The sequence below is a fragment of the Agelaius phoeniceus genome, chromosome 6, assembly GCF_051311805.1.
Source record: "Agelaius phoeniceus isolate bAgePho1 chromosome 6, bAgePho1.hap1, whole genome shotgun sequence".
In the NCBI taxonomy this organism is placed as follows: Eukaryota; Metazoa; Chordata; class Aves; order Passeriformes; family Icteridae; genus Agelaius; species Agelaius phoeniceus.
In genome coordinates, this window is record NC_135270.1 from 25,749,880 (window position 1) to 25,775,221 (window position 25,342).

Here is a 25,342-nt window from a genome sequence, read left to right on the forward strand (position 1 = left end):
GGAGTGCAGCCAGGGCTCCTGGACCAGTACTGAGAAGCTCCAGTTCCTCTTGGGGTCCCAAGGGAAAGAAGAAGCCAAGGCCCAAACCCCTTGTAGTGGGGAAACAAACACCACAGTAGCTCTGCTCCAGGAACCATCATATTTAATAGCTGTTGCCATCACAGCAGATCCAGCTGAAGCACAGAGATCATTGGCTGCAGGGACCGGGACCGGGAGAGCTCTTCTACCTCCCTGGTGCTTCACACAGCTCCCTGCAGCCTTTAGCCCTTCCCACTTCAGGCAGACACCCAGCTTTGTGCAGGGGCTGAGTCCCACTGAGCTGGGGTGCCCCTGCCCTGCCTCTGCCACCTGCAGTTTGGGGGAGAGGGGAAAGGGGCAGAGAACAGTCCCGAGGGTACTGTTACTGCAGGAAGGTATGAGGGGAATTGTTCTCTCTCCCCAGGGCATGGATACAAGATGGAAAGGGGACGGATGGGGACAGAGGCAGGGGAAAGCTGTCTCATCTCATTCTGGATCTGGCAGAGGAGATACTGGGGCTTCCTCTGCCACCCCTGCCCAGCAGCCATCTCCCCAGGGCTTGGCAGGGAGGTGATCCCATCTCCCAGGCAGGAGCCAGCATGTGGGTCTTGTTTTCTTTAGCTGCTGTGTCATCATACTGCAAGAGACTGACTCTGCCACTGCAATTAAAAGTCACCCCAGATGGATGTGACAGGAAGCTGTGCCATGGTCACACAGAGGAGATGCTGTCACCCCAGCCTGCAGCTGGAAAGGGCAAGAGCACACTACTGCCCCCACCAACTGCTCACAAGCAGGGCACCCAGTGGGTGCTTCTCCCATAGAATAAACTAAGAGTATTTTGTACAATAAACACAATTTGTCCAGCCCTCCCCCCTCCCGTCCCCCCAGCCCGAGGAAGGGGAGTCACGAAAAGAGGCGGCGCTCCATGCCCCGGGGAGCCCTGCCCCGGGCCCGCTCCTCCTCCAGGCTCAAAGCAGCTCTTGTCCATGCACAACACGGGGAAGGGGCGAGATGCAGCCCTGGCTGAGCAGGAGGTGCCTGTGCCAGCCCCTACTCCAGGTAGATGTCCTCTGTGGGGCACGTGTACTCCACATACTCCTTGTAGAATTGCTGAAAAGCCCTCCTGCAACACAGCACCAGGCAAAGCTTAGCAGCAGCCTCCCCACAAGGCAATTATAGATCCTTGTTTCCATCCTGACCCTCACTCCTTACCCCGTGGCCTGTTTGACCCCCCCCAGGCCCTGAGCTGTTCTGCATTAGCCCCAGAGCTGCCATCAGAGCCACAGGGTCTCCATCCTTGCTCTGATTCCCAGCATAGTGCATGACTTTCAGCCATTTGCCTGCAAAGCCTTGCACTGGGACTTTTTCCAGTACTGTCAGGAATATGCTGCCCATAGCTCTGTCAGCCCTGACTCTCAAGCCAAGCATCTCACTGGAGGAAGAGGTGCCAGCCTGGGGCCAGGTCCAAGCCCCACATGTAGGGGGAGAGGGCAGGATTCAGCCTGGCTGTCTTGTTCCTCCTGCCCTTTATGAGCCAGCCTTCTCTGCCCAGCCAGGACTCACCCTACAGACTCCGCCAGTGGCTTCGTGGACTCCTCTGAGACGAAGACGTGGCAGGCAAATCTGTGGTCAGCAGGGTGCTTGGTGATGAACCCAAAATATCTGAGGGCAAAGAAAGTAGATGTGACTGGACCAGTAGGCATAGGTACCCCAGCATCTCTGAGGCGTACCCTCCCTTAAGCATAGGGATTTGGGACTTGAAAGCCCCCCCATAAATCCTGGTGGCCACCCCAAGGTCATGCCACAGCCCGTGTCCAGAGCTGCAGCACTGGGCTCACAGGGAGCCCTCCAAGCCAGGGCTCGGGAAAACCTCTTCTTCCCTTCCTAGCCCCAGGGAGCAGGAAGGCAGGAGAGCCTTGCTGCTGAGCTACTGGTGTTGAGAGATGCACTACAGTTCTTGCTACTCACTTGTTGTTCTTTGGATGGTACCCACAAAAGGAAATGTTCTTCAGCTGGAAAAAATGGCTACACTTGTTTACCTGGGGGAGAGAGAGAGGGGGGAACTGTCAGAGCTTTTCTCCCCACACCCTGCAGTGCAGCTGGTCTCTGGCCACTGGAAATATGCACTTGGAGACTGAGGAGTGAAATTAATTGGAGACTAATCCTGGGCTGCTACCAGCAGCAGTTTCAGGATTGTTCCAAGCACCTGAACAAAGGGAGCTTTTCCAGGCAGCCCTGCTGGCTCTCACCTCAGCTGCCTTTGCCGCCAGTAGCTCCTGCAGGATTTCCCTGGAGGCCCTGAGTCAGACTGTACTCAAGCTAGAGTCAGTGCTGCTGTTCACCAGCACACACAGCCCTCCTTCTTCACTAAAAAGGCTCCCAGAAACACTAGTACATAGAAGATGAATGGATAACTTAGAACTAAACAAGTCAATTCAAGCCTGGGTGTCAAAGGGTCCCAGCCAGAAATGAAAACTTAGACAAGTCTAAAGTGCAGCTAAGTTGATGGCATCCTCTGAATTTAGGCAAGATTTGTAGAAACCTCATGCCAGCTCTATCACAGCACTTAGAGCCATGAGCTACTCCTATTCCTCAGTTGGAAGGGAGGTTTCCCAACAGCTTGCTGCAAAGCCCTCACTTTCCTCTGCTCAGCATCCCAATGTGCTTTACTAGGCTACTTATGCAGAATGCTAATCAGCAGCCTGCCCTTGCCAGATAAAGAGATTACAGGGCAGATCTGGAGGACACCACTCAAAATAGCAGCAGAAAGGTTTAGAAGCAGCTGACAGATTACCGGGTATGGCTCAGCTCGCAGCATCCCAGCAAGTGACGTGCCTGGCAGCTGTGAGAGCATCAGTTGGCAGTACCGCCCGGAGCTGGGGCCTTGTGAGGCATGGGGGATCTTGACAGTGGGCCTAAAATGGTGATGGATGGTGTTCTCACACCCTCAGACCCTTAATTTTCATATGCAAGGGGTGGAGACCCTTAATTTTGATATGCAATCATGGCCTATAGCACAGAGGGCACGAGCCAGTTCAGAGCAGCAATGAGGGAAGGGATGAGATGAGCAGGGAGGGGGGCACTACCTTGCTGTGCTCCTTGGAGTCGTCAGCTTTCACAGCAATCTTGACCCCGCGCACACTGATCTCCAGGACGCAGCTGGAAGGGGGGTTAAAGTGCACAGTGAGGCGGCGCGTGGTGGCAATCTGCAGAGAGACAGACAAAGCAGAGGGACACGTGAGCAGTGATGATGCTTCCCCACTGAGGCTCTGTCCTGCTGCCCGATGGAGCAGGCACTCCTGCTCCCTGGGATGAAGTGGGACACTACCTTCTGCATGGCCGCACAGAGCACATCATTGCCCTTGTGGTAAGGAACCTGCACGGAGCCAAGGAACTTCACCCGAAACTGGTCCACCCAGTCACTGCTCTTGGCCAGAGCTGGAAGACAGAGCACATGGCAGGGATCATCTCTGGTGACCAGCTATGTGGGCTGAGCTCCACCTCCGCTCTCCACCTTCCCACCCCTGTGCTTTTCCCTGCCCAGAAAAAGCTTCCCTCAACACCAGCTACCAACTCCCAGCATCACAGCAGAACCTGCTCATTGCTCCCTGCTGGATGCCCAGTTTGGTCCTCCCCCCTAGGCCCTGCTCAGCACCAGACTGCTCAGCAGGGAGGATGTGGTACAAGGATGTGGGAACATCAGCAGGCTGCACACAGAGGCTTGATACCTGTTACATGGTCTGGGTCCTTGGTGACTTCAATGGCATAGTAGGCAGGGAAGATGCCCCGATCTCCTGTGCGCATGTTGTAGGCCTCATACCAATAATCTTCTGCCTGCACCTCCACCAGCAAAGGATCATCCACCTCCAGCTCCAGCTCGTCCGCATGGCGAGGCACAAACCTGGGCAGAGAGGCCATAGCAGCTGGCTGGCCAGCAGCGCTGGTGCCCTTCTCACTGGCACACTGCTGGGGCACCCCCCACAACCCCGGCAGTGCCCTGGTAGCCATGGGGACCTGACATGCTAAATAAAGCATTGAAGAAAGTTTGGGCTTAACAGGCAGCAGCAGCATCCTGACACCTAATGCAAGGGTATTCCCTATTGCACCACCCAAGCTGCTCCTCAGAGGCCCTGACTGCCCTTGGAGGTCTTGCCCATGCAGCAGCTTGGGCAAATGTTGCTCCTGGGCAGGGCATGAGCTACAGGCTACAGGTTTGTTCCCCAGGGCTTCCCACACCAGAAACACTGGAGTTTGTGCTGGCCCCACCTTGGTGGGAGTGCAGAACCAGCTTTCCCCTGATAGAGACTGGGGATACTGCCTGGTGCCTGCAAGCTCACCTAAAGACAGCACGGTGAGTCTGCTCCTGCTCCTCCCCGTTGATCATGCAGGAGAACAACCCAAAGGACTCGGCACCTGGGGACAAAGGCAGAGGAGGACATGTCAGCATTGAGGGATCAGCATCACAGCCAAGAGAAGGACATGGGCCAGGCCATCTGCTGAGGCTCCTGCAGGATGGTTTTCATCCATGAAAAACTCTCACAGGGAACACTCCTGTGATGCCACAGGAGAGGGACATGGCTGGAGCTGCTGTGCTGGTGCCCATCAGTCCCTGCTGGGAACAAGGCCTCCCTGCACCAACACAAACAGCTGTGACACTGGCATGGGACCAGCCACACCATGGGAAACCCTGCCTGCTGGAGCATGCCAACAGTGCTCTTCTGGGCTTGGAGAGGAGTGTGGCATGCCAGGAACATGATGGCCCCCTGTGAGCTCACTCAACCTCCCCCTCAGCATGGTCATATCTGGGGCATGCCTCAATGCAGCCTCAAACACCTACTGCCACCCGCACTTGACACTCACAACACTTTTCCAAGCCCCACCATGCCTCCTGAACCACTAGGAACAAAGCCACAGGCTGCAGCAAGCAGAACTGGGGCTGAGGTCTGCTGGTAGCTTCCTATCTCCTGAGCATGTACCAGAGACAGGCAGGGCTGCCAGGGCAGGCAGCCATTAGCCCACCTTCCCCCTGTGCCCAGCACTCACTGGAGGAGCGTGCCCGACCACTCATGAAGACATTGAGGAACTTCTTGGAGAAGTGGATGTCTGCCTCGGGGGTGGAGTCCTCAGAGAGGCAGACTGAGTCACGCTTCAGCGCATCCTCCTCATATTCCTCGCCGATGGCCGACTCATAGGGTGACGAGATGCAATTGTCGTAGACCGTGGCTGAGTCGCTCTCATCGCTGTAGCCTGAGTAGCACTGCTTGAGGCTGACCAGCTCCAGCTGCACGTTCTCATCCACCACCAGTGTGTATTTGACAGAGTCATAGGAGAGGGCACTGGTGTCCGAACTCACAGAGGCTCTCTGAAGGTTGTGCCCCGGCCGGGAGCCACCACTCCCGCCACCACAGGAGGCCCTGGGCAGGTTTGTCTTGTCAGGGGAGGACATGTAGTCCAGCACCTCATCCTCCTCACTGATGGAGGGGTTGGTTTTCCCTGCCAGGGCTGAATAGCCGGAGGTGTCGATGTCGGAGCTGATGGACATGCGGTTCTCACTGGACTGGGACAGGAACGGCTTGTCGGTCTCCAGGGGGTCCGAGTTCTTCTGCACGGGCGTCAGGTAGATCTCCTCCGTGGCCTCCAGCCTCACATCTGTCTGGTAGCGGATGCGGTCCCGGTGGGCCTCGGGGCCCCTGGTTACCACCACGACGCTGGCACCGTGCGGTGGGGCCCGGCTGGGGGCCTGGTGCTTCTCGGGCGGCCGGGATGAGGCAACGCAGGCTGGGGCCATCTGCGTGGCTGCTGTGCGCCGGCACGGGCTCTCCGTGGATGTGCCCCGGTCTTTGGTGGAGGTTGTGCTGTTTTGGTGATTGACCTCATCACTCAGGCAAACGTGGTCATGGGGAGGGGTCTGCTCACCTGTAGGGAGAGGAGAGCAGTGTAGACAGCCACACAGAGGGAATGCTCCCTGATGGGGAAGGTGTCCAGGGATGCCACCCAGACTCACAGAATCATTTAAGTTGGAAAGGACCTCTAAGATTCTCAAGTCTAAGTATTAACACTGTCAAGCCCACCACTAAACCTAAACCTCTAAGCACCACATCTACACGATTTTCCACATTTCCGGGGACATTAATTCCAGCTCTTCCCTCTTCCAATGCTTGTTCAACATTTCAACAAAGAAATTTTTTCTAATACCCAACCTAGACCTTCCCTGGTGCAACTTGAGGCTATTTCCTCCTGTCCTGCTCTGTGCTACTTGGAAGAGAACAACTCCCAGCTCACTAACAATCTCCTTTCAGGTAATTGTAGAGAGCAAGATGGACAGGTACCCTGCATCCATGTGGTATGTTTTCCCCAACCTCCTGCTCCAGCACCACTTGCCTCAGGCTCCTGAGCACCATGAAAGGGTGCAAGGAGCTGATCCTGGCCAAAAGCTGGAGAACTCACCCGTTTTCAGAGGGGACGACGACCGGGACACCCGCTCCTGCCAACTGTGCTTTTTCCCCAGAGAGTTGTTATTCAGAGTGTCCTGAGGAGAAGAACAAAGCTGCCTTAGAGCCTGAACAGTAAACAGCACGTGGCACAGCAGCACCCATTCCTCCCTGGGTCCACAGCACCCTGTTCTGCTGGGGCACGTGATGCTCAGGGAGACCACCAGCCCCACAGCTCACCATGCTTGCTGCTGCAAGAGTGCCATGATGGCTGAAGCAGGGTGGGCAAGGAGCCAGCTGGGCAGCATTCCTCCACCAGGGAAAACTTGGCTGCAGAAGCCCACAGCTGGACAGTCCCAAGAGAAAAAATTCAAGACTTGAGCCTGCCTGCATGCTTTGCTCCCATCCTGCCAGCCCTGCCTACCTTCAAACCACCTAGCTAAATGAAATAGGGGAAATGCCAAGGAGCAGGTGTTATGCTGCTCCTCAGCTAGAAGCCAGCTACTGGATAGATTAATTCCTGCCTCTGGAGACATCCATATTGGGTGTACACAGGAGCATACACAGATAGTGTGTATGCATGCAAATCTACACATACACAGTTCACTAGCAGATGTCAATCCTGAGCAGCGTGAGAGGAGAGGCAGGATCAGACCATCCATGCTGCCCACGCCTGGGAGAGTTTCTGTGGGTGCTGTGCCCTGCCTGCCCAGCCCTGGGTGGCGGGCCATGCATGGGCGCAAGGGAACACATGCTCAGCCTTGCTGCAACACCCAAGGAGCAAAGGGCACCAAGTCCCCTCTAATGAGGACCCTCCTGCAGATGGGGGATAAGTCTTCCCTGCCTGTCTCCACAGGGTGTGGCATCCTGCCTGGTGCAGTGCCAGCCCTCATCCATCCCCAGTGTGCCCCTGACTCCCCACTCTCAGCCCCTCCAATGGGGCACTGAATGTTTCTGCCCCAGCTGCAACATTTTGCACTGTTAGGCCTTGCTTAAAGTACCAAAGCCCCTCTGGGACTCCCTGGATTTTCTCACAGCCTTATCACCAACCCACAGCTGTTCCCAGCAGCACAGGAGTTGCCCTGTCCTTACTTTGCCTCCTCACTGACGTGAAGGAAGCCTTTGCCCCAAAATTCCATCATGTCACACACGGCTGAACCATGCCTGCCAGATCCCTGCCTCCGTGTGGGGAGGGAGAAACCCCCTTCACAGAGCTCTGGCAACCTCCCACCATGGCCTCCATGAGTCCTGCCTGTGCTAAGGCAAATAACAGCATGTCCCTGCTAGCCTTTCCCAGGGACACGCTGGGCTGGGATGTGGGCCAGGCAAGCTGTCACAACGATGGCCTCTGCGTGCAGAGTGCCACAGGGCCAGCACACACAAGCCAGCCTGGCTGCCTGGACTGGGAAAGAAGGCAGCAATGCAGCAGGCACAGTCCACTGAGCCCACCCATGCCCACAGGGCCAGAGCACTCAGGGGTCTGTAATGCCCTGCCAGGGTGGAGAGGCATTCACAAAGTCTCAGAGGATGAACCTAGCCAGTCACAATAGCTGTTTCTTGCCCTCTGGGAAGCTGGGGATGTTCCTCTCACCATTTCCAGGCCACCTGCCTGGGATGATGATCATAGAGCGCCCAGCAGCAACTGAGACATCACCAGACTGGATCCTGGCCCCACAAGAGCAGAGGGTGGGATGATGCTGTGCTTTGTGAACACCCTGTCTGGCAGAGTGCCTGGTGCCCAACTGGGCATTCAAGAGAGGATGCATGGCTATGGTCCCTCTTCTGACTACTTGTAGGAGAAGGGAGCTGAGCAGGTCAAGGGGATGCAGTGTCTCACACAAGTGGAAACAGACTGCGGACAGGCTGGTCCCCAAGGGATGCCCTGCACCCTGCCCTCTCCTCAGGGCACCCCATGTAGACAGGGAGAAAGTGCCTCTGGCTAGAGGTAGGCATCCAGAACAGGAACCCAAGCACTTTACAGCCAGCCTCTCACTAGATCCTACCAACAACACTATCCTACCTGGCCAGCCATGCCACAGTCCTGTGCCACCATCCCCACTGGCTCCAGGCTCCCATTGCCAGCTGCAGCAAAGCCCCCTCTCCCATTCCCCATGTCTTCAGCTCAGCTGTGCCCACACCTCACAGTGAGCTCCACAGCCTCCACCATCTCCTTGCAAGGGGACCATCAGCTTCCCCTCCACAGCCTACCATCTCTGCAACTCCCCCCACCCCCATCCCTCTCCAGACACCTGCTCCCACCCCAGGACACTGGTTAGGACCAAGTGTCTGGGAGAAGGCCCTGATCTTCCCCACCTCCCCCAGCTGGATGTGGCTGCCACACACCACTTGCTCCTGGGGGTCCCTGCACAGGGTGGGACAAGGCTGCTGCTGTCCCCTTGTCCATTATGCTCAGTGGAGCTCCCCCCGCCTCCCCAGCCCTGCCGCCTTTGTCCCCGGTGCCAGCTGCCTGCGGGCGCCTATCCTTGGCTCTGTGCCTTCCTCCTCCCACCCATGGCCTCAGGCAGAGAGCTGGCATCAGCTGCCGGTGCTGGGCTGGTGACACCCAGCTCTGACTACTCCCCATCTGTCACCCACGGGGACACCTGCCTCTCACTTCATGCTCCTCGGCTGAACGTCACCGCAACGAAAATCCTCCTACTTGGCAGAAGGCAGAGCTGAATGGAGGAGGGCAGCAAAAATAGCCCTGCACGTCGTGCACTTTGCGTGGGCTTGTGAAGTTTGCAGAAACGGCAGAGCAAAGGGGCTCCAGCCGCTGCCTCGGGGGTCAGGATGCAGGGCACCAAGTCATCATCCATTCCAGGGTGACAGTAACACCATGGCTGTGTGGGGCAGGCAGTCTTGGCTAAAACCATCCAAAATCTTTACAAAATCTGAGTGTGAGCGAGACAACAGTACCTCCTTGTTCTCCTGGCCACCATTTTGGGCGTTGCTTTTCTCTCTCTCAGATTTTGTATGGGGTTCTGACATTAATGCTTCTCTTGCCAGGCACCACCGCTCAGAAGCTGAGGCCACCAGGTCCCCACTGTCAGGCACGGGGCACCTGGTGTCACCAACCTGCCCTAGAGCTGGTGCTGCCCCAACGCGGGGCAGCTGGAGCCCAGCCAGCTGTTGGTGCCGGCCCTGGGCTCGCCAGTCCGTGGCGTGGTGCCCCGTCCCGCGATGGCTCATTCACGCGTTCGGTATCCGTGCCTCGTTTGCTCCCCATCCCACGGAAGCCCTTCGCAGCTCCCACCCTGCCCCTGCCGCACGGCTCTGCCAGGCCACCCGGACCCTGCCGGGGCACATCTCAGTCCCGACAGGATTCCTGGCGTTTTCTCTCCACCTCGGCACCAGAGATGAAAGAAGGACCCACCCGGCGCCTAAGCCCCCTCAAAGAACCCCCGCCGATCGCAGTGCTGGGATGCTCGGCCGTGCGCAGGGGCGGCCGGGCAGGGCGTTCTCAGGTCCCCGGCACCCGGGGAGCCCCGGGTCCGCAGATCGCTCCCTCCGGCTCGGCCTGCGCTGCCCCCGGCCCGGGGTAACGCGAGCGGCCGTGAGAAGGGACCCCGATGGCGGGGGCGGCTGCTGCGCCGAGCACCGCGGGCAGCGGAGCCGAGCCCCACCATCCCCTTCTATTTCCTCCCCCTCCCTCCATCCGCCCGAGACAAAAGCCCCGGCAGACGGCGGGAGCATCCTTCCTCCTCCTCCTCCTCCTCCGCACCACCCAATCGCCCCGAGCTCCCCATCCCGCCTCACCTGGCTGCGAGGCACCTGCGGGAAGAGGTTGAGGGTTGTGGGTCGCTTCGGCCTGTAGACTTCGGTGGTCCCGGCCGGGGGGTCTTTCTGCAGCGGCTCGGGCGCCGTCTGCTCCTCGGCCGGCGTGTCTCCCGCCGCGTCGATGAGGTCGAGCTGGAGCATCTCGGCCTGCAGCCGGCTGGCCTCGCCGCCGCCCGCCGCCCGGGCCGCGCCGCCCGCCCGGCTCACATGGCCCTGCCGGGATTAGTGCCCGCGATCAGGCCACCGGGAGGGCGGGCGGGACGGGCCTCCCGCCGGGGCCGGGCAGGGGGGCCGGGGCCGCCGCATCCGCACCCGCGGCCGCTGCCTTTTAAAGGGGCAGCGATGTTATTCGCGGAGCCGGGAGCCCCGCGTCCCCTCCCGCCTCCCAGGCAGGTGTGGGCAGCATCCCTCCTCCCTTAGTGATGGGGCTTACTCCCGGCAGGTGTCTGTCTGCAGGTACATGCAGCCGTCACTTTCACTACGCAGCACACAAACGTGCACACCCAGGTTTCATCTCGACATAACAAGGACATTTTTTACAGTGAGAACAACCATTCTGCAGAACAATCTCCCCAGGGAAATGGTAGAGTCCTCATCGCTGGAGATTTTCATGACGCCCCTAGAGAGCGTGCCAGATCGTCTCACCCAGACTCCCTTTCCCGCACAGGGTTTGGCCAGGTGATCCTTTGAAATCCTTTCCAGCCTGGGCTGCCCTATGATTCCTCCTTCCAAGGCAGACTGTTCCCTTTCTTGGTTCGTGTCCTGGCAGGTGGGACTCATACAAGCACGTAATCAGTTTGATCAGACTTGGTCTATCCCCTGCCTGAAGCAGGTCACCTGGGGTCTCATCCATCACACCTGAACATCCTCACAGGTGGAGAACCCACCACCATGCTGGCACCGTGTACTGCGTTACTACTACTTTTTCTCTCTACTGGGTTGAAATTTTCACTGCACACCTCTGAAAGGAGTCAGGCTCCTCCTTCCCTGTAATGCCCACTTGGACCAGCAGCTCTTTCCCCCTTGTCTTACTCATTGAGGACAAGCTCTCCTTGCATACATTTGCATATATCAGACCTGAGGCCATATGGGAGGGATGCCCAGCACTGGCTTTCCAGTCGCCTGCTGGTGCTGGCTGTGTCCTGGCTGGAGGCAGCTCCACTCTTTCCCCTGCACCTTTGGGAACAGGGTGACCACTGTGGTCTGTGGGGAGCAGATGTCCTATCCCACCCCCCTGGCTGGGCACAAGTGCAGAGCCACCACACTCCTTGTGGCTGTGCTGCTGGGTGAAGAGGCACCAGTGTCACCTCTGTGTGTGTTTAAATGTCTGTGGGTGCCTTCCCAAGGCCCCCTCCTTGTATTAACTGGACCTGCACATGCACAAGTTGCTGCAGCCAGCAATAAAGGCAGCAGCTTGGCATTGAGGAGTTGAATTGTCTGTGTTATCAGCTGTTTGTGGTGACTGCAAGCTCCTCAGCAGGCAGAGGTGGGGAAGGAGGGGTTTTTGCAGCTGAATACTATCCATGTCTCCAGCTGCATGGAGGATGCCCCCTGAGTCATGTGAGAAGAAACAGCCCCAGCAGCTCAGGCAGCCACTCCAAGAGCTCTTGTTGCTACCAGCTCCTGACCTGTCAGACAAAAGCCAGCACAGGCAGGGCTCTGCCTGCTGCAGGCACAGTACAAACCCTCTCATGGGAGTCACTTCCCTCCAGTGTCCTTGCTGAAGTCCTGCAGTGGGTGAGCAACTGGAGAAGCACTGCCACAGATACTTGTCCTCTTGAGGCTTTAAACATTTAAATCTCTTGTTTTGAGCATTAGCCTTCATGCTACAAGTTCTGCATTTCTGTTTGTGACAAATCACAGGATTTTAACAAGGAAACCGAGGCACGGGAAAAGAACTGCAGGGAAATGCCAACTGAATAGATTATACCTAGCCAAAGTGGGTGTATTGGAGTCAGCTGGTGACATTCAATCTAGACTGCTAATAATGCTGCTTCCATAATCCTGTAGCTGTAACAATCACTTGGGAAACTCACAGAGGGAAAAGTCCCGTAAGGATGCAGAAAAGTAAATCACTGTCATTCTGAAGAAAAAGGCACCCTAGCAGGGGTGCAGCATTTCAGGTTCAAAAACTAGGAGGAAACTACAGCCACTGCAGGTATTATTTGTGGCCTGTAGCTCAACAAAGTGATTTTGAAACCACACAGAAATCAATCACCTTACCATGTGAGTGAGACCTGCAGTGATCTGCAAAGCAAGGGCAGGCACTAGACATTGGGAAGCCTTTCTGACTGCAAGGATACTGCCACACCAGAGCAGGCTGCCTTGGGAGCCCTCTAGGAACAAGTTAATATCACCTAAGGTCAGCTTGAGCAGGCTCATGTCTCAGCACAGATGCAATGGTGAGGTGACTTCCCAAAGTCCCTTCACCCCGTGGGAGAGATTAGGGTGTGTGGGAAAGCAGTACCAGTGCCCAAATCTTGTGGCAGAATAAACACAAGATGCACACCTATCTTCAGTGCAGTCATGGGGACACTCGTGCTTCCTTACAGACCTGTCCCTGGGACTGATGTGATGCTGGTGTGCCCCTGCTGATCCTACCTCCCACCTGCACCGTGCTGTTGCAATGGCAAAAAGTCCTAGTGCCCAGCAACTGGTCTCTGACAGCCCCAATGCTGTGATCCATGGCTCCAGGGGACTGGAGCAGAAAGAACCCTGCTGCAATTGGGAGGTACTGAGATCACCCCTGGAGCACCGGTCTAAGCTGGGGAATCCCCTGTGTGGGGGCTGCTGCCCACCTGAGGAAGCTGCTTGCTTCCCTAGGAATGAAAGGCTCTTGCAAAAAGAGTGGAGAGATACACAAGATGTTGCTTGAGTGCTGCAAGTCTCTTCCCTGCTGCCCCACTCTCACAGCCTTCACTGTCAGAGGAGTGGCAAAACCCTCAGCTGGGAAAAGCATTTTATGAGTGCAGGGAAGCAAGGGGGACTTGCTGAGTGAAGGCACAACTGCTCTCCTTCTCCCCACCACTGGCTGGCTTCAGAGCACCAGGAGAAAGAGAAGTCTCTCTGCCCCCAGCCTGGCACAGCCACAGCTGGCCATGGACCACAGAGGCAGCTTCAAGGGACAGCCTGTGAAAAGCTGCATGGAGTAAGCAGCCACCTCGCTGCCCTGTCCTTTGCTCCCAGCCCACACATCCAGTTCCCCACTAGTCCCCGGGCTGCAGGCTCATGGCAGCTCCTTCCCTCTTTGCAGTGGGTCCCGCTGGCCTTCTGCGAGCAGCAGCACACTTGGATCAGTGGCGCTGAACATCAAGAAAAAGCCCCTGGCATTTCCAGCAATATTATTATGCTGAAAAAAATGGTCTTTTTCCTCCACATTTCTGTGCCTTTATGGCTGTTTCAGACCTTTTCATGCAGACCCAGGAAGGCTCAGCCCAGCCCTTCATCAGCTCTTTTCCCTTTGGGCGCTTGTTCTCAAGCTCTTAGGTACTTCCAAGAGAGGTATTTCTTTTTAATTTTTTTGTTTTTTTAAATTCCTGCATTAACCATTTCCACAGTTCCTGGAAAATAGATGAGGCACTAAACTTGTATTAACCTCTGCCTGGCTGTTTGCTGGGATCCATCTTGCTGAAACCAGAGCTTGTCACTCTGGATTTCCAAGCCACTAAAACAAGGCCAAACCCCAAGTCTGGTGCTTTTCTTGCAAGTATCCCTCTCAACATACCTGACTGCTACCATTGGTGACATGGAGGTTGTGTCCCTCACCCTGGTGGCCTCCACTCCTTCCCAGCTGGCCTCCTGCCTTGCCATTCAACAGCCCCAAAGACAGCTCTGCTTCCTCTACAAGCCCTCTGCTCAGCCTATCTCACTTCTCATTTCATTCACTGGGGACTTCTTGTTGAAATTAAGTTTCTTTTCAGCCACACATGTTATTATTCCTCTTAGAGCATGGTCTCCCATCCATGAGGTGTGGTCCTTGTCAGTGGAAAGTTCCCTCCTGCACAAACATCAGTCTATGCCTCCTTGCAGTTCTGTGTGTCTGAGCCACTGTTTCTGAGGAGCTGCTAAAATAGCCCATAACGAGGTCGTTGTTTTTCTGGGACCAAATAAATCCTCAAAACCCATCTCTGTTACAGCCACAGGTCTTGTCATGAACCAGCTCTGCCCAGACCCCCCCACCTCATCAAGGACACAGATTGTCCCCTTTGCAGCCCTCAGGTAGGGTTTGTCCCCCTTGCTCCTGGTCAGTGCTTTCCTGCTCGCTGTTGGGTTACTGTGCCTGCCCACCTCTCCAGAGACTCGCTGCTGGGCAGCTGGATGACTCCAGCCCCTTGTCCCACGGTGCTCCCCAGATCCTTTGCCCCTTGCCCGTGGCTCTCTGCTCTGGTGTGACTCATTGAGCCAGCAGCTTGCTTTCACCTCGCATTGCTCCACTGCCAGGCTTTCACCCGCTGCCTGGCCTGCAGGGGTGACCAGGGCCAACCCTTCCACCTCCCTACCACAGCTGCTCTGGGGCACTGGGTGCTGCCACGGGCAGGGCCTCAGCAAAGCCCCCTCACGCTCTGGTCCCAGCACCCCTGACTCACCACCCCCAGCAGCTCCACACGATGCAATCAGCAGGCTGATGCTGACTGCTGACCATTCCTGCCCTGCTGGCCATTCCTGCCCTGCTCAGCCATTCCTGCCCTGCCAGCCCCTGCACCTCCCCCAGACCTGGCCACGCTGCTCCCTCTGGGCCTGACTGCTTCCATCAGGCAGATCCTGCAACCTTGTTGCCCCAAGCTCGCTCTGGATGGCAATCAGCTTGGAAAGCTCCCTGGCTCTCGCCTTCAACATTTGGGATTGAAAAGCCTCTCTCACAGCCATTGTTGTCACCACTTTCAGTTCTGCTCCTCGGGCAATCCTCCGCGTCCCATATAAACCATTTGGACGTATTTTTAGCAGGCATTTTTTCTGAGCATGATAAGCTTCCTCCTTTGCTGTGTTTATGAATAACTCATTGCTTCCCCTACGGCAACCTCACATCCCCCTCCCACTCCAGCAGACTCTCAGTGCACCAGGACATTTGTGTAAAGCAGCTCTGAGCTGTCCCCAGGGAAGGCATGGGGCTCGCTCTCAGAGCCTGAGCAAACCCTCTGATGAGGCTTGGGTCTCTGTGTTGAAACACAGGGATACAGAGGTTTGGTCTCTGTGTTGAAACACAGGGATTCAGAAACCTCTGAGTAAACTGTTTCAAATGGGCAAAAGAGGCTGGTTTTCCTCTCCCTAAAGGAAGGGCTGCAGCACTTGAGATGCAAGTCCCCCCTGCCCCTTCCCCTCCCTGCCAAACTTCAGCCAAGGGCTGTCAATCTGTAGAGAAAAAAAAAAATCCTGCCCTGAGCCCAGTGGTGCTATCAGCAGTGGGGAACTGGGATGGCTAATGGGAAGAATCCAGCAACAAACCCCCAGTCTCTGTCTGCCTCACCTATTGCAGGCAGATGATGTTCCCAATGCCAGGCCCTCACTGCGGCTGTGCCCTCATGGATGCCCAGCACTGGGTTTGCCCTTGGTTTTCCCTGCAGCATTATCCCTCCTTCCTTCAGCATACACAGCCCATGAGCCCAGACTGTCCCAGGGAAGTCTGGCCATAACACCCTGCAGCAGTAGGAGCCTGCAGTTGGAGCAGAGGTACCGAGCAGCAGCCCCATAGCTGGGAACAGACAAATTTTTGGTGGGAAGGTCACGAATTAGACCAAGAAGCACAGCAAGACACCTGCACCTCCCAAGGATGAGGTCTGCCTGTACTGTCCTGCCTGCAGTGAGGAATTCCAAACGACACAAATTCACTTTCTAATTTTAAATCTGCGACAAATTCTTGTACCTTTCCTGTCCTCACTGGGTCTTTATCAGTTTTGCAGAGGAAATATTTCCTCTGAGGGACAGAATGATTCCCAAACCACTTGGCTGCTCCTCCAGCATTTGCATCCTTTAGCATGAAACACATTGACAAAATGCAGAAACTCTGTGTTGAGAGGTATTAGTTCTTAGCTTAAATAAGTAAGCTTTCAGTAGAATGAGTTAGAATGGGTTCATAGAGTTATATACTGTGTGATGTACTATGTTGATTGCTCAGCTTTATTTGCCTAGCATCAGTAGCTGGATCTGCTGAGGCCTTGGGACACAAGCCGTGAGTTTACATCTAGAGATGTTTTTGGCTGGAATTGACTTAATTCTCCTAGTAATTTTCCTAGTAGCTGGTGCAGTGCTGTGTTTTGTCTTTCTTATGAGAGGAGCATTGATAACACACTGATGCTGCTGTGGTTGTTGCTGAATAGTGTTTATCCCAAGCCTAGGGCTTTTTTATTTCCCCATGCTCTGCCAGCGAGCAGGTGCACCAGAAGTACAAACCAGAAGACAAGGAGACTCCAGCTGTCAGCAGAAGCTGTAACTCCACAAGATAAGAACAGTGTATGGCCTGCCTGCACAGACACAGAGAAAGAACCCAGTAAGATGTTAGAAGACCCCAGACCAAAAATCACCACTGGACAAGAGGTGCATGGAGAGTGTCTGAGGGGTGGGTGCATGAGTTGTATGGGTATAATTACCCAGGGGTTTCTTTGCTCAGGGTCCCTCTCCACAGGCACCCAGCTTGATCTGACCTGGTGCTGTACCACTAAACTATTTTTATAAAATCTGAGCTGGGGGCTTTGCTACAGGAAACCTAGGGTTGAGCCTGAAGGAGGAGGAGTCAGCCTTGAGAGAGTGTGTGTTTGAGTGAGGGGTCAAAAGGGGCACCTGTCAGCTTACTGGAGCTGCCTGCTACAAAGAGTCCCCTCCCAGCAGTTAAAGTCTCAGGTGGTGTGTATGTGATTACTTGAGTGGTGTGAGAATGCTCAGGCTGTGGCTTTTCCTTTAACACCCTGCATATTTCCAAATCCAATGTAATAATCAATTTATCTCCACATTTCTGCCTCCATGGCCTTCTAGGGAAGTTCAAACAGTGGTGTGAACCCCATCAGGTTCTTGACAGCCTGCTCTAAGATGGATGGGACACCCAATTTAGGTACCTGCACAGGCTTCTCAGCTCCCATCTTTATTCCGCCTGCTGCCTGCTGGTGTCAGAGCTACCCCCTTCATCCCTGTTTCAGGAGCTTCCAGGTCTCCAGCCTCATAAAGACCTGTGAACAGCTGTAGCTAAAGCTCGCTAGCAAGCCAGAGAGAATACCTCCTGTGAACAGAGGCAGCTCTCACCATGCCAGCCCAGCTGCATCCCCAGGTCTAGGGATGCATGTGGGGACAAGAGGCACAGCCCAGGTGGGACCTTTGGTGCCACCTTGCAGATGTCCTTGATTCCTGAGAATGCTTGCCAGGTGCCAGATGCTCGCTGGTTATCCTGCTCAAATGGGGGCATGCCACCATTTGCACCCAAATCCTTGGGCTCATCCCTGAGGAACAAACTCCAACCCCAATAGCACAGTAGGCACCAAATGACACCAGCTTTGAGATTGAGTCCCTTGAGTTTGGCTGGTTCAGAAAGGACCTGCACTGTGCTGGAGTGAGGAGAGGGCACTGCCAAGCAGAGGGGATGGGGCCATGGCAGTGGGTTCCTTGAGAAAGCATCACTCATCTGGGGACCCAGTGGTCCTGCATGTGGGCTGATGGTCCTGCCAGCCCCACTGGTACATTCTGCCCATCCCTATCCCTCTCCCCATCCCCATCACACTTACCCTGCTGGCCAGGCTCTCCTTGCAGTGCAGGCTGATTCCACACTCATCAGTGATCTCAGAGAGGTCTTCATCCTCAAATTCCTCAAGGCTGATGTCATGGGTGAGCCTGGAGGGAGTGGAGATGGCCTGGTCACCCACTGCCCCAGTGGTGGACAGGAGGGTGCAGGGTGCTGTGGTGCCTGTGGGCTGGGAGCAGCACTGACACCCCAGGAGACGCTGTCCCAGTCTCTACTAGGAAGAAAGACTGGGAAGGCAGCTTCTTCCCAGATGGGATAGGTCTGTCCCCATGAATGGCTGGGCTTGGCACAGTCCATGGCTGTTGGGAGGCAGGGGGAATGTGTCCCAAAGCAGTCCCTGCCTGACCAAAGACAGCAGGGACATGCAAGTTGAGAGTACATGGAACAGACAGAACAGCCAGCCCCATCACAGGAGGCTTGTTCTGCTCACACCATCCCAGGGAGCCTCTGGGATTGTCCCAGCTGGGCACAGACACCCAACAGGGCAAAGGATGGGGTTACAGGAATTGGAAGGGCTGTGTCCAGGGCACAGCTGGAGGATGGACCTGCTGGGACAGGTGACCATATCAAGACCCACAGAACTTGTAAGCACAGCAAACCTCTCAGCCATGGCACAACCAGCCCCTGAGCTGCAGCTGGCAGGGATGTCCCAGCCCAGCTGCCTGCAGTAAGAGAGGGCAGCGATTTCCCTTTGCACCAAAATCACTCCCCAGGGTGACTATGGGCATGCCTGTGAACATCAGTGCTGCTGAGCTGGTCTGCATGGCCTCAGGGTTCCTTAGGGCTCTCAGTCCCAGCCATACAGTCTCCTTACACCCCTTCAAAATAAGAGAGATCCTTTTAGCAGCTGAAAATGTGCTGATGAGCCCCAGGGGAGTGATGAGGTGCTCCTGGCTTCTGAGCATTAAAACATTTCAACATAGTGGTACTTCAATGCTCTTCTCACTTATTCATTACCACAGGGGTAAATGAAAGAACCCAACTCAAAAGTCCTTGGCCAACCTACTTAGACCCCTGAGTTTTGTCTGGAGTGGCCATGGACACTGCTTTGCTTGCTACCATTTCCCTTTGCTCCCAGCTCCACTGGCTGGGAGACACTTGGGTGAAAGGGCTGTGCCAAGTCCATCACCCCTCTCTGGATTGGTCCCCAACAATGCAGTGAGAAAGAAATCAGAATGGTGCTTTGTGACCTGCAGAGCTCCCACTCTCACTTTAAGCACTGCTTGCACATCTTGGGGACCCCACATGCAGTGCCACTAACCCACTGGCATGGAGGGGTAACATCTCCCCTGCCCCAGCTCCTGGAGAGGGAAAAGAGTGGGAGAAGCCCATGGGAGAAGCAGCATCTTCCCTCTGTGTTTCTGAGGACCCCACTAGTAGTGGTCTCCTGGGGTGAAGACAACTGGGAGCAACCACGCCCATGGAGGCAGCCCCTGCAAGACACAACAGGAATGCAAGGACAGAGCCTTCAGCCCAGGGTGGGATGGCTGGACCCCCCTTTGCCTATCTCCTCCTGCTGCCCGTGGAAGGGAGACAACGCGGAGCAGGAGGCTCATGATGAGCCTTCAGAGCACAAATTGATTTCTTCTCGGGTTACACGGGTCGCCAGGGTGGGACATCATCCGTTGCTAATGCCCGGGGCCTCGCCCGCCATGCCGGGAGCGCAGTGAGTGCTGCGGGCCCGCTGAGGGGCACAACGCTGCCGAGGGCTGCCAGGGCTCCCTGGCTCTGCAGGAGCAGCCTGACAGGGTGGCAGTGCCCCCCACTCCGCATGGGGACAGGCAGCCCTGTCCATGCCCTCGGGATGGGGAGATGCTGAGCGGGTTCCCCAGCACTGGCCCTGCCTGCCGATGCTGGGGCGCAGCAGGAGGTGTCCAGACACCTTCTGCCACTCTGCTGCCTGGCTGTCACACAGCTCCTGCCCAGCCAGGAAAACTTTGGGCTCAGCTGCGTGCCAAGTTTGCTCCTGTCCTGTGGCCATCACTGGCAGAGAAGGGTGATGTGCCCAGGAGCAAGGGGCTGCCCCTCACCCCCCTGCATGCCCGCGGGACAGGCCCCCCCTTCCCTAGGCCCAGCCGGTCCCCTACCATTTCTCCCACTGATCTTCCAGCCAGCTCTCCTCCTCGGTGCTCGACTCCATTTTCAAGGGCAGCTGCATTGAGGAGGACCCCCCTTCACCGGGGGACACACTCCCACACCAAAAAACACCCCCAGACCTGCTGTGAGGAGTGGTGAGGGAGATGGCAGCTGACCCTGGGTGCCCACTGCCTCTCTGCCTGCCCCGTCGCAGTCTGTGGCTGCCGGCGCTGCTCTCTATCCTCACTGCGCAACCTGGGCAAGCTCATTAAAAATAGATGGAATCAGCTGTCCTGGAGGGGAAAAAAAATAAAAAAAAATAACCTCCCCAGCTGAGCCAGTGCCAAGTCCCTGCACTCTGCTGGGGATGCTGACTGCCTCTGCCTGCCAGCCAGCCAGCCTGGCTCCTGGTCTTGCTCCAGCACTCGGCTCCTCAGCACCCACAGCGGGCACAGGGGATCTGCTAACCCCATCATGGAAACCCTCAGCACCCAACCTCTCCTGCCCTTGCAGCATTGCTGTCCCCCACAGCAGGGGGACACAGACAGGAGCATCTGTCCAGCTTCTCACCAGGTGGAGCGAGGCCCCTCTCTGATGCAAAGGCCAGAGTGTTTCCAGCACAGCGGGACCGGCGTCATGGCCAGCTGCACTTCCAAGCTGAGGGGAGTGCCTTTGCCAAGGGACAAGCCCAGCCAGTGCAGAGCAGTGCTAGCAGCACTACCCCTTCCCTGTCTGCCCCCACCTAACCCCCAAACCCACTCCTGCCTCAGGCAGGATCATTCCTGGGCTTCCCCAACCTCTAACCCATGCTGAGGGCCAGGGAAATACCTGGTGAGCTGCTCTGCCAGCTCCTACCCCTCTTCTGCTGCTGAAGGAAATAGGGGTCTTTCCCAGGAGGGCCTATCAGGTGTTGCTGACAAACTTTTAGTACAGCAGCCTCAGATAATCCTAAACCACCCCCACACCTCTCAGACCCACTCACTCCTTGCCCCATCACGATGAAGTCAAAGTAGCTCTAGAAGAGGCACCTACCATGACTCTGAGATGGGGACAGGGCATCCCCCTCCCCACTCTGATGCACAGTGTGGTGGCATCCCCACTGCCACCCATCACAGCACTGCTCTCTTGCACCTCACTGACACCCACTCCAGGAGCTTCAAGTAATGGGTGCATCTCCACCACCTGCTTTGCTCCTGGGCAGATTAAGGTGGGTGATGTCACAGGAGCCCAGCTCAGGGCTTGGACTGCCCTACGCAGCTAACCTGTTGCAAGCTCTCTCCCCATCAGTGCCTCACCACTGGTGAATGTCACACGTGATACTGCGGTCATTGTCACTCAGCCCCACAAGAACAGCATGCAGGACTCCATCTTCCCTATCAGCTCTGCCTGGAGGCACCTCATCTGCTTGAAGCCTCAATTAATGCAACGAATAAAGAAATCTCCATCTCTCTATTACTTGCGCCCTTTGCTCCTCTCACATGGATGCTCCAGGAAACACAAGGAAGGCTCTCCATTACCCACCTCTGCTCCCTGTGGTGGAAACACCCCTTCCTTTCTCTCTTCCTTCTCAAAGAGGCTAAAAATACCAGCAAAATGAAACAGCTCTGACTCCTCTCAGCTCCATCACTGGCAGTGAAAGTCTGAGCAGGACTTTCACTGTACAAAATACACAATACACATGTATTTTGGCCAACTTACCTTGCCAATGGCCATGGCATCACAGGTATCTGGGAGTCTGTCTCCATTTATGAGGGTAGGAGAACCCTGTGCTTGCAGGTTATGAGTGCTTTCCTGAAGGATGTGCCAAGAGGCACCTGAAGGTGGGCAGCCCTGCTGTATGCATGAGAAGTGATAAACTTGGGATTCTCAGGAACCGTGAGCAAGAGTACACACGTGGGTGAATGAACAGAAGCAGATGTTACCTGCCCATGGCAGGAGCAGCTTGATCACAGTCCAAAGAACAGCCTTAAAATCAGTCCTGGCTGCTGTGCCTCTCTTGACCCCATCCCCTGTCAGCCCACTGCCACTGCAGAGGATTTTCCATGCAGGGCAAAACCAGGGCAAAAAAAATGATGTGATGAAGCTGGGTGCTCCAACAGGCCCAGGTGCCCAAGCCTTGCTCTGATAGTCTGCTGTTAGGTGCTGTGAGCAAGTCATGTAACCAGCACCGGTGGAAAAAATAACACTAACCTACATTTGGCTGGCCCCTGTCTCTTTCTTCCATCTCAGTGGCCAGAGACTGCTTCATTCGAATGGATGGGAAGGCGCCTCTCCCCCTCCATCAGAGGAGGACAACCCTTTCGTCTCCCCTCACAAGAAGACAGGTAGCCCCATTCCAACGCCCAGCTCATTCATTGCCTCCAAACAGGCTTTGCTGACAGCTCCAGAGGAGCACGACAGACACATAAACCACAGAGCTAAAATGATTTTTGCCTCAGCCTGAAGGTGCCTCTTTGAACTTCGCGACAAGACAGAGAACTTCTTCCCCCAGAGAGCCCCTCCCTTCCCAAAGGGCTGTGATTTCTGACAGTTCCCTGAGTAGGGGAGTAGTTTCCCCTCTTTCCTGACCTGTGGAAATAACTCCCTAAGCGTTTCTTTTCCTAGGTGCCTTCCTACCCAGAAGCTGGGTGGATGCCCTTTGCTTTTATCAGGGAAAGCTGAAGGAGATAGAGGGGATCATTCAGTGACCCCTCCCAGGTTCCAGCTACATTAGAGCCACAGTCCTGGGGACAGCAGGGCAGGCAACACCGTGAGCTCTGCAGGGCCCTGCATCCAGCTGTGCCCCAGTTGTGCCAGTCCTCCCTGTCCCTCTAATGCTGGGTAGAGGGACCTCTAACCCAGAGAGGCCCCAGAGAGCCCCTCACAGGAAAGCCTACCACAAAGCACTGCCAAAGCTCCTTAGCAGGGCAAGGAGCTGCAACACAGTGTCCCAGAGAAAGATGTTGAGGAGCTCCAGTGAACACAGACTGGACTGCAAGGCTTTGGGAAGCTTAAGGCCAACAGGGAGGATGGATGAGAATGACTTTTTTACTGCTGTCTCCTAAAATGCTGTTTTTCTTGTTATGATGAACAGACACCTCTGGAGGACCTCCTGGCTAAAGGAGGGATCACCTCACCATCCTTTTCCTCCCACTTCTTCTCAGACAACACCAAATTACCATGGGCAGGCCACTATGCCTGGTCTCTTGAGAGCTCAGTCTGCTTGCTGGCCAGGACCAAGCCCTCTCCCAATCCAAGCCAATCGATCACCTAATGCTTGGGCTGGCGTGTCACCACTCGGAGCTGGGAGTGCAGGGGCATGTGCCAAAGGGCAGAAACCTGAAACACCTCATCCTGCAGGCAGCAAGAAGGGGCAGAGGGCAGGGCCCACCTCACTGCCAGCCATGGTCTGAGCCTTCACTCTGAACTGCACTCATCGCTGCTGGGTCATCCACGGGGGACAGCCCCTTGCTGAGCCCTGCAGCAGGGATGCAGGACCTGGGACATGCACAAGCCAAGCTGTGACACATAACCCAGCTTGTGTTTCACAAGCATGGCTCCCTTCTCCCACGACACTCCCCGCCACAACATCGCCTCTGATCTGCCAGACCCTGCCCCAGGCTCAGACACATCACTGCATCTTCTTCCGCTTACACCATGAGCTTGGTGCCCGGGGAAGATTTTGCACTCCTGTCTCGATTCCCCAGTTTTCCACCCAGCTGCCCAGCCTCCTTCATGAGGTCAGTTCTTCCCTGGAGCAGGCTGGCGGCACACAGGGCTCCTTTTGCAAAGATCTGAGGCACAGGCAGAAGCAGCAGCTCGTTCTCCCTCCCAGGGCAGGGCTGTTTGCTGGGGAGCAGGAGGGTGCCCAGGGCACAGCCACACCTCCAGGACAGCAGGTGGTGGGCCCAGAGATACTCGGCAGCTCAGCCTGCAGCCCCTGGCTCGGTGACCAAGCCCCTCTCCGTGGTGGAGGATTCCAGAGGCAGCGTTGAATCGCTGCCTTTGCAGGGCACACCAGCCATGTTGCAACAGCTCCCAGCAGCTCTCGCAGGCAGCGCTGCAATTGGAGGCAGTGCCAAAGAGCTGGAGCCACCAGCAACGGGGGGCCAGCAGCAGAGCCCTTCAAATATTCATTGCCTGAACACTACCTTTGCTCGACTGCACCCATCTGTTTCTCACCGGGACCCACTGGTTCCCCAGCCTCAGGGGCTGGGCCTGACAGAGGAGGGCATGATCTTTGCTGTGGTCCTAAGTAGGGACCATCCCCTCCTTTCCACCCAAAATCTCAGCATGCAAGGCAGCTGGTACCATTCCCCTTTTCACAGGCAGCTCCCCCCAGCACCCTGGATGGCAGAGGCAAGCAGAGAGCAATGGCTGACAAGGGCACAGCTTCCAGGAGCAGCGAGCCACCCCTGATGGCAAGTGAACACCGCACCTGCAGGCAGGGGCAGGGCTCCTCCCTTACCCACCTAGCACATCCCTGTCCCAGAGCTACCCTTAGCAAGCACCAGAGGCTCCAAAGCCCACAGGCGTCCGTAGCCTGGCCCATGCCATCGGAAGTCCCTGTGACAAGCCTCATTGGGTTTCAGAGGAGACACAGCCCCCTGCATCCCAAATCGATGGGAGCACTTGGTATTGCTAAGAGAATCAATTCTGGCACTCTCCCACCGTCTCACTTGGGGTTCCTGTTTCACAGGGGCAGGAAGGAAGCAGAAGCAACTGGGATTTCTAGGAAAGGGCTGGAAAAAGGCTTTCCTTGGGGAGGGGAGAGAGATGAAGCTTTTTTCTTCCATGAGGAAGAGGTGTTGGAAGAGGAGACAAGGCAGGTAAGGGGGCGGGATGGGGTGCGAGGGGAGCATGAGGCCAAGCAGGGGGCTGGGAATCTGCAGTGGTGTATGTGTGGGGCGAGGGCCAGCACGGCTTGGGTGGGCGGGCTGAGCAGCCATGGGGGCTGGAGCGATGTCCGCGGTGGGGGCTCAGCGGTGCCTGGGGCGGGGGGCAAAGGGATGGCGGGGGCGGGGGGCTGCGCGCCGAGGGCAGAAGCGCTGGACGAGGCGGGGGCCGTGCGGTCGGGGGCTGCAGCAGAGGGGGAGCGCTGCCCCGGGCAAGGGGCAGGGGCTGCCCCGAGAGGGTTCCGCGGGGGGACGGCGGCCGGTACCTGAAATTGGGGGGCGAGGCGAGGTGCAGCCCCAGGAAGGGTGAGGAGGCGGGCGGGGATGCAGCTCCTTTCTCTCGCTCCGCCATTCTGTGGCTCTCTCCATGCAGGCGGAGGGCGGGCGGGAGGGAGGGAGGCAGGGAAGGAGGGATGAAGGGAGGGGGATGCTGGCGGTGCCGG

The 25,342-nt window shown here is 56.4% G+C and overlaps 1 protein-coding gene across 2 annotated transcripts; it reads right to left on the reverse strand.

Moving 5' to 3' along the window:
- Positions 1 to 125: 125 nt before the first annotated feature.
- On the reverse strand, positions 126 to 25,317 carry MAPK8IP1 (mitogen-activated protein kinase 8 interacting protein 1). 2 transcript variants are annotated; one of them, XM_054634688.2, is made up of 12 exons: positions 25,166 to 25,317; positions 17,933 to 18,038; positions 10,206 to 10,439; positions 6,466 to 6,547; positions 5,062 to 5,934; positions 4,356 to 4,431; positions 3,747 to 3,919; positions 3,347 to 3,456; positions 3,105 to 3,224; positions 1,987 to 2,057; positions 1,582 to 1,680; positions 126 to 1,141 (listed from the first exon to the last, which is right to left on the reverse strand). In XM_054634688.2, the coding sequence occupies exons 1-12, from the start codon at positions 25,249 to 25,251 to the stop codon at positions 1,069 to 1,071; spliced, it is 2,103 nt and encodes a 700-aa protein (XP_054490663.1). In that variant the 5' UTR covers positions 25,252 to 25,317; the 3' UTR covers positions 126 to 1,068. The 2 variants fall into 2 exon arrangements, with proteins under 2 accessions (XP_054490663.1, XP_077036276.1); XM_077180161.1 differs by lacking the exon at positions 25,166 to 25,317 and adding an exon at positions 20,037 to 20,122.
- Positions 25,318 to 25,342: the final 25 nt, after the last annotated feature.

Coding starts and splice junctions, on each gene's coding strand:
- MAPK8IP1 (XM_054634688.2), bottom strand. CDS start 25,251: ATGGCGGAGCGAGAGAAAGGAGCTGCATCCCCGCCCGCCTCCTCACCC. Junction 10,440..17,932: donor AGGAGAGCCTGGCCAGCAGG/GTAAGTGTGATG, acceptor TAATCCCGGCAG/GGCCATGTGAGCCGGGCGGG. Junction 2,058..3,104: donor ACTCCAAGGAGCACAGCAAG/GTAGTGCCCCCC, acceptor TCTCTCCCCCAG/GTAAACAAGTGTAGCCATTT.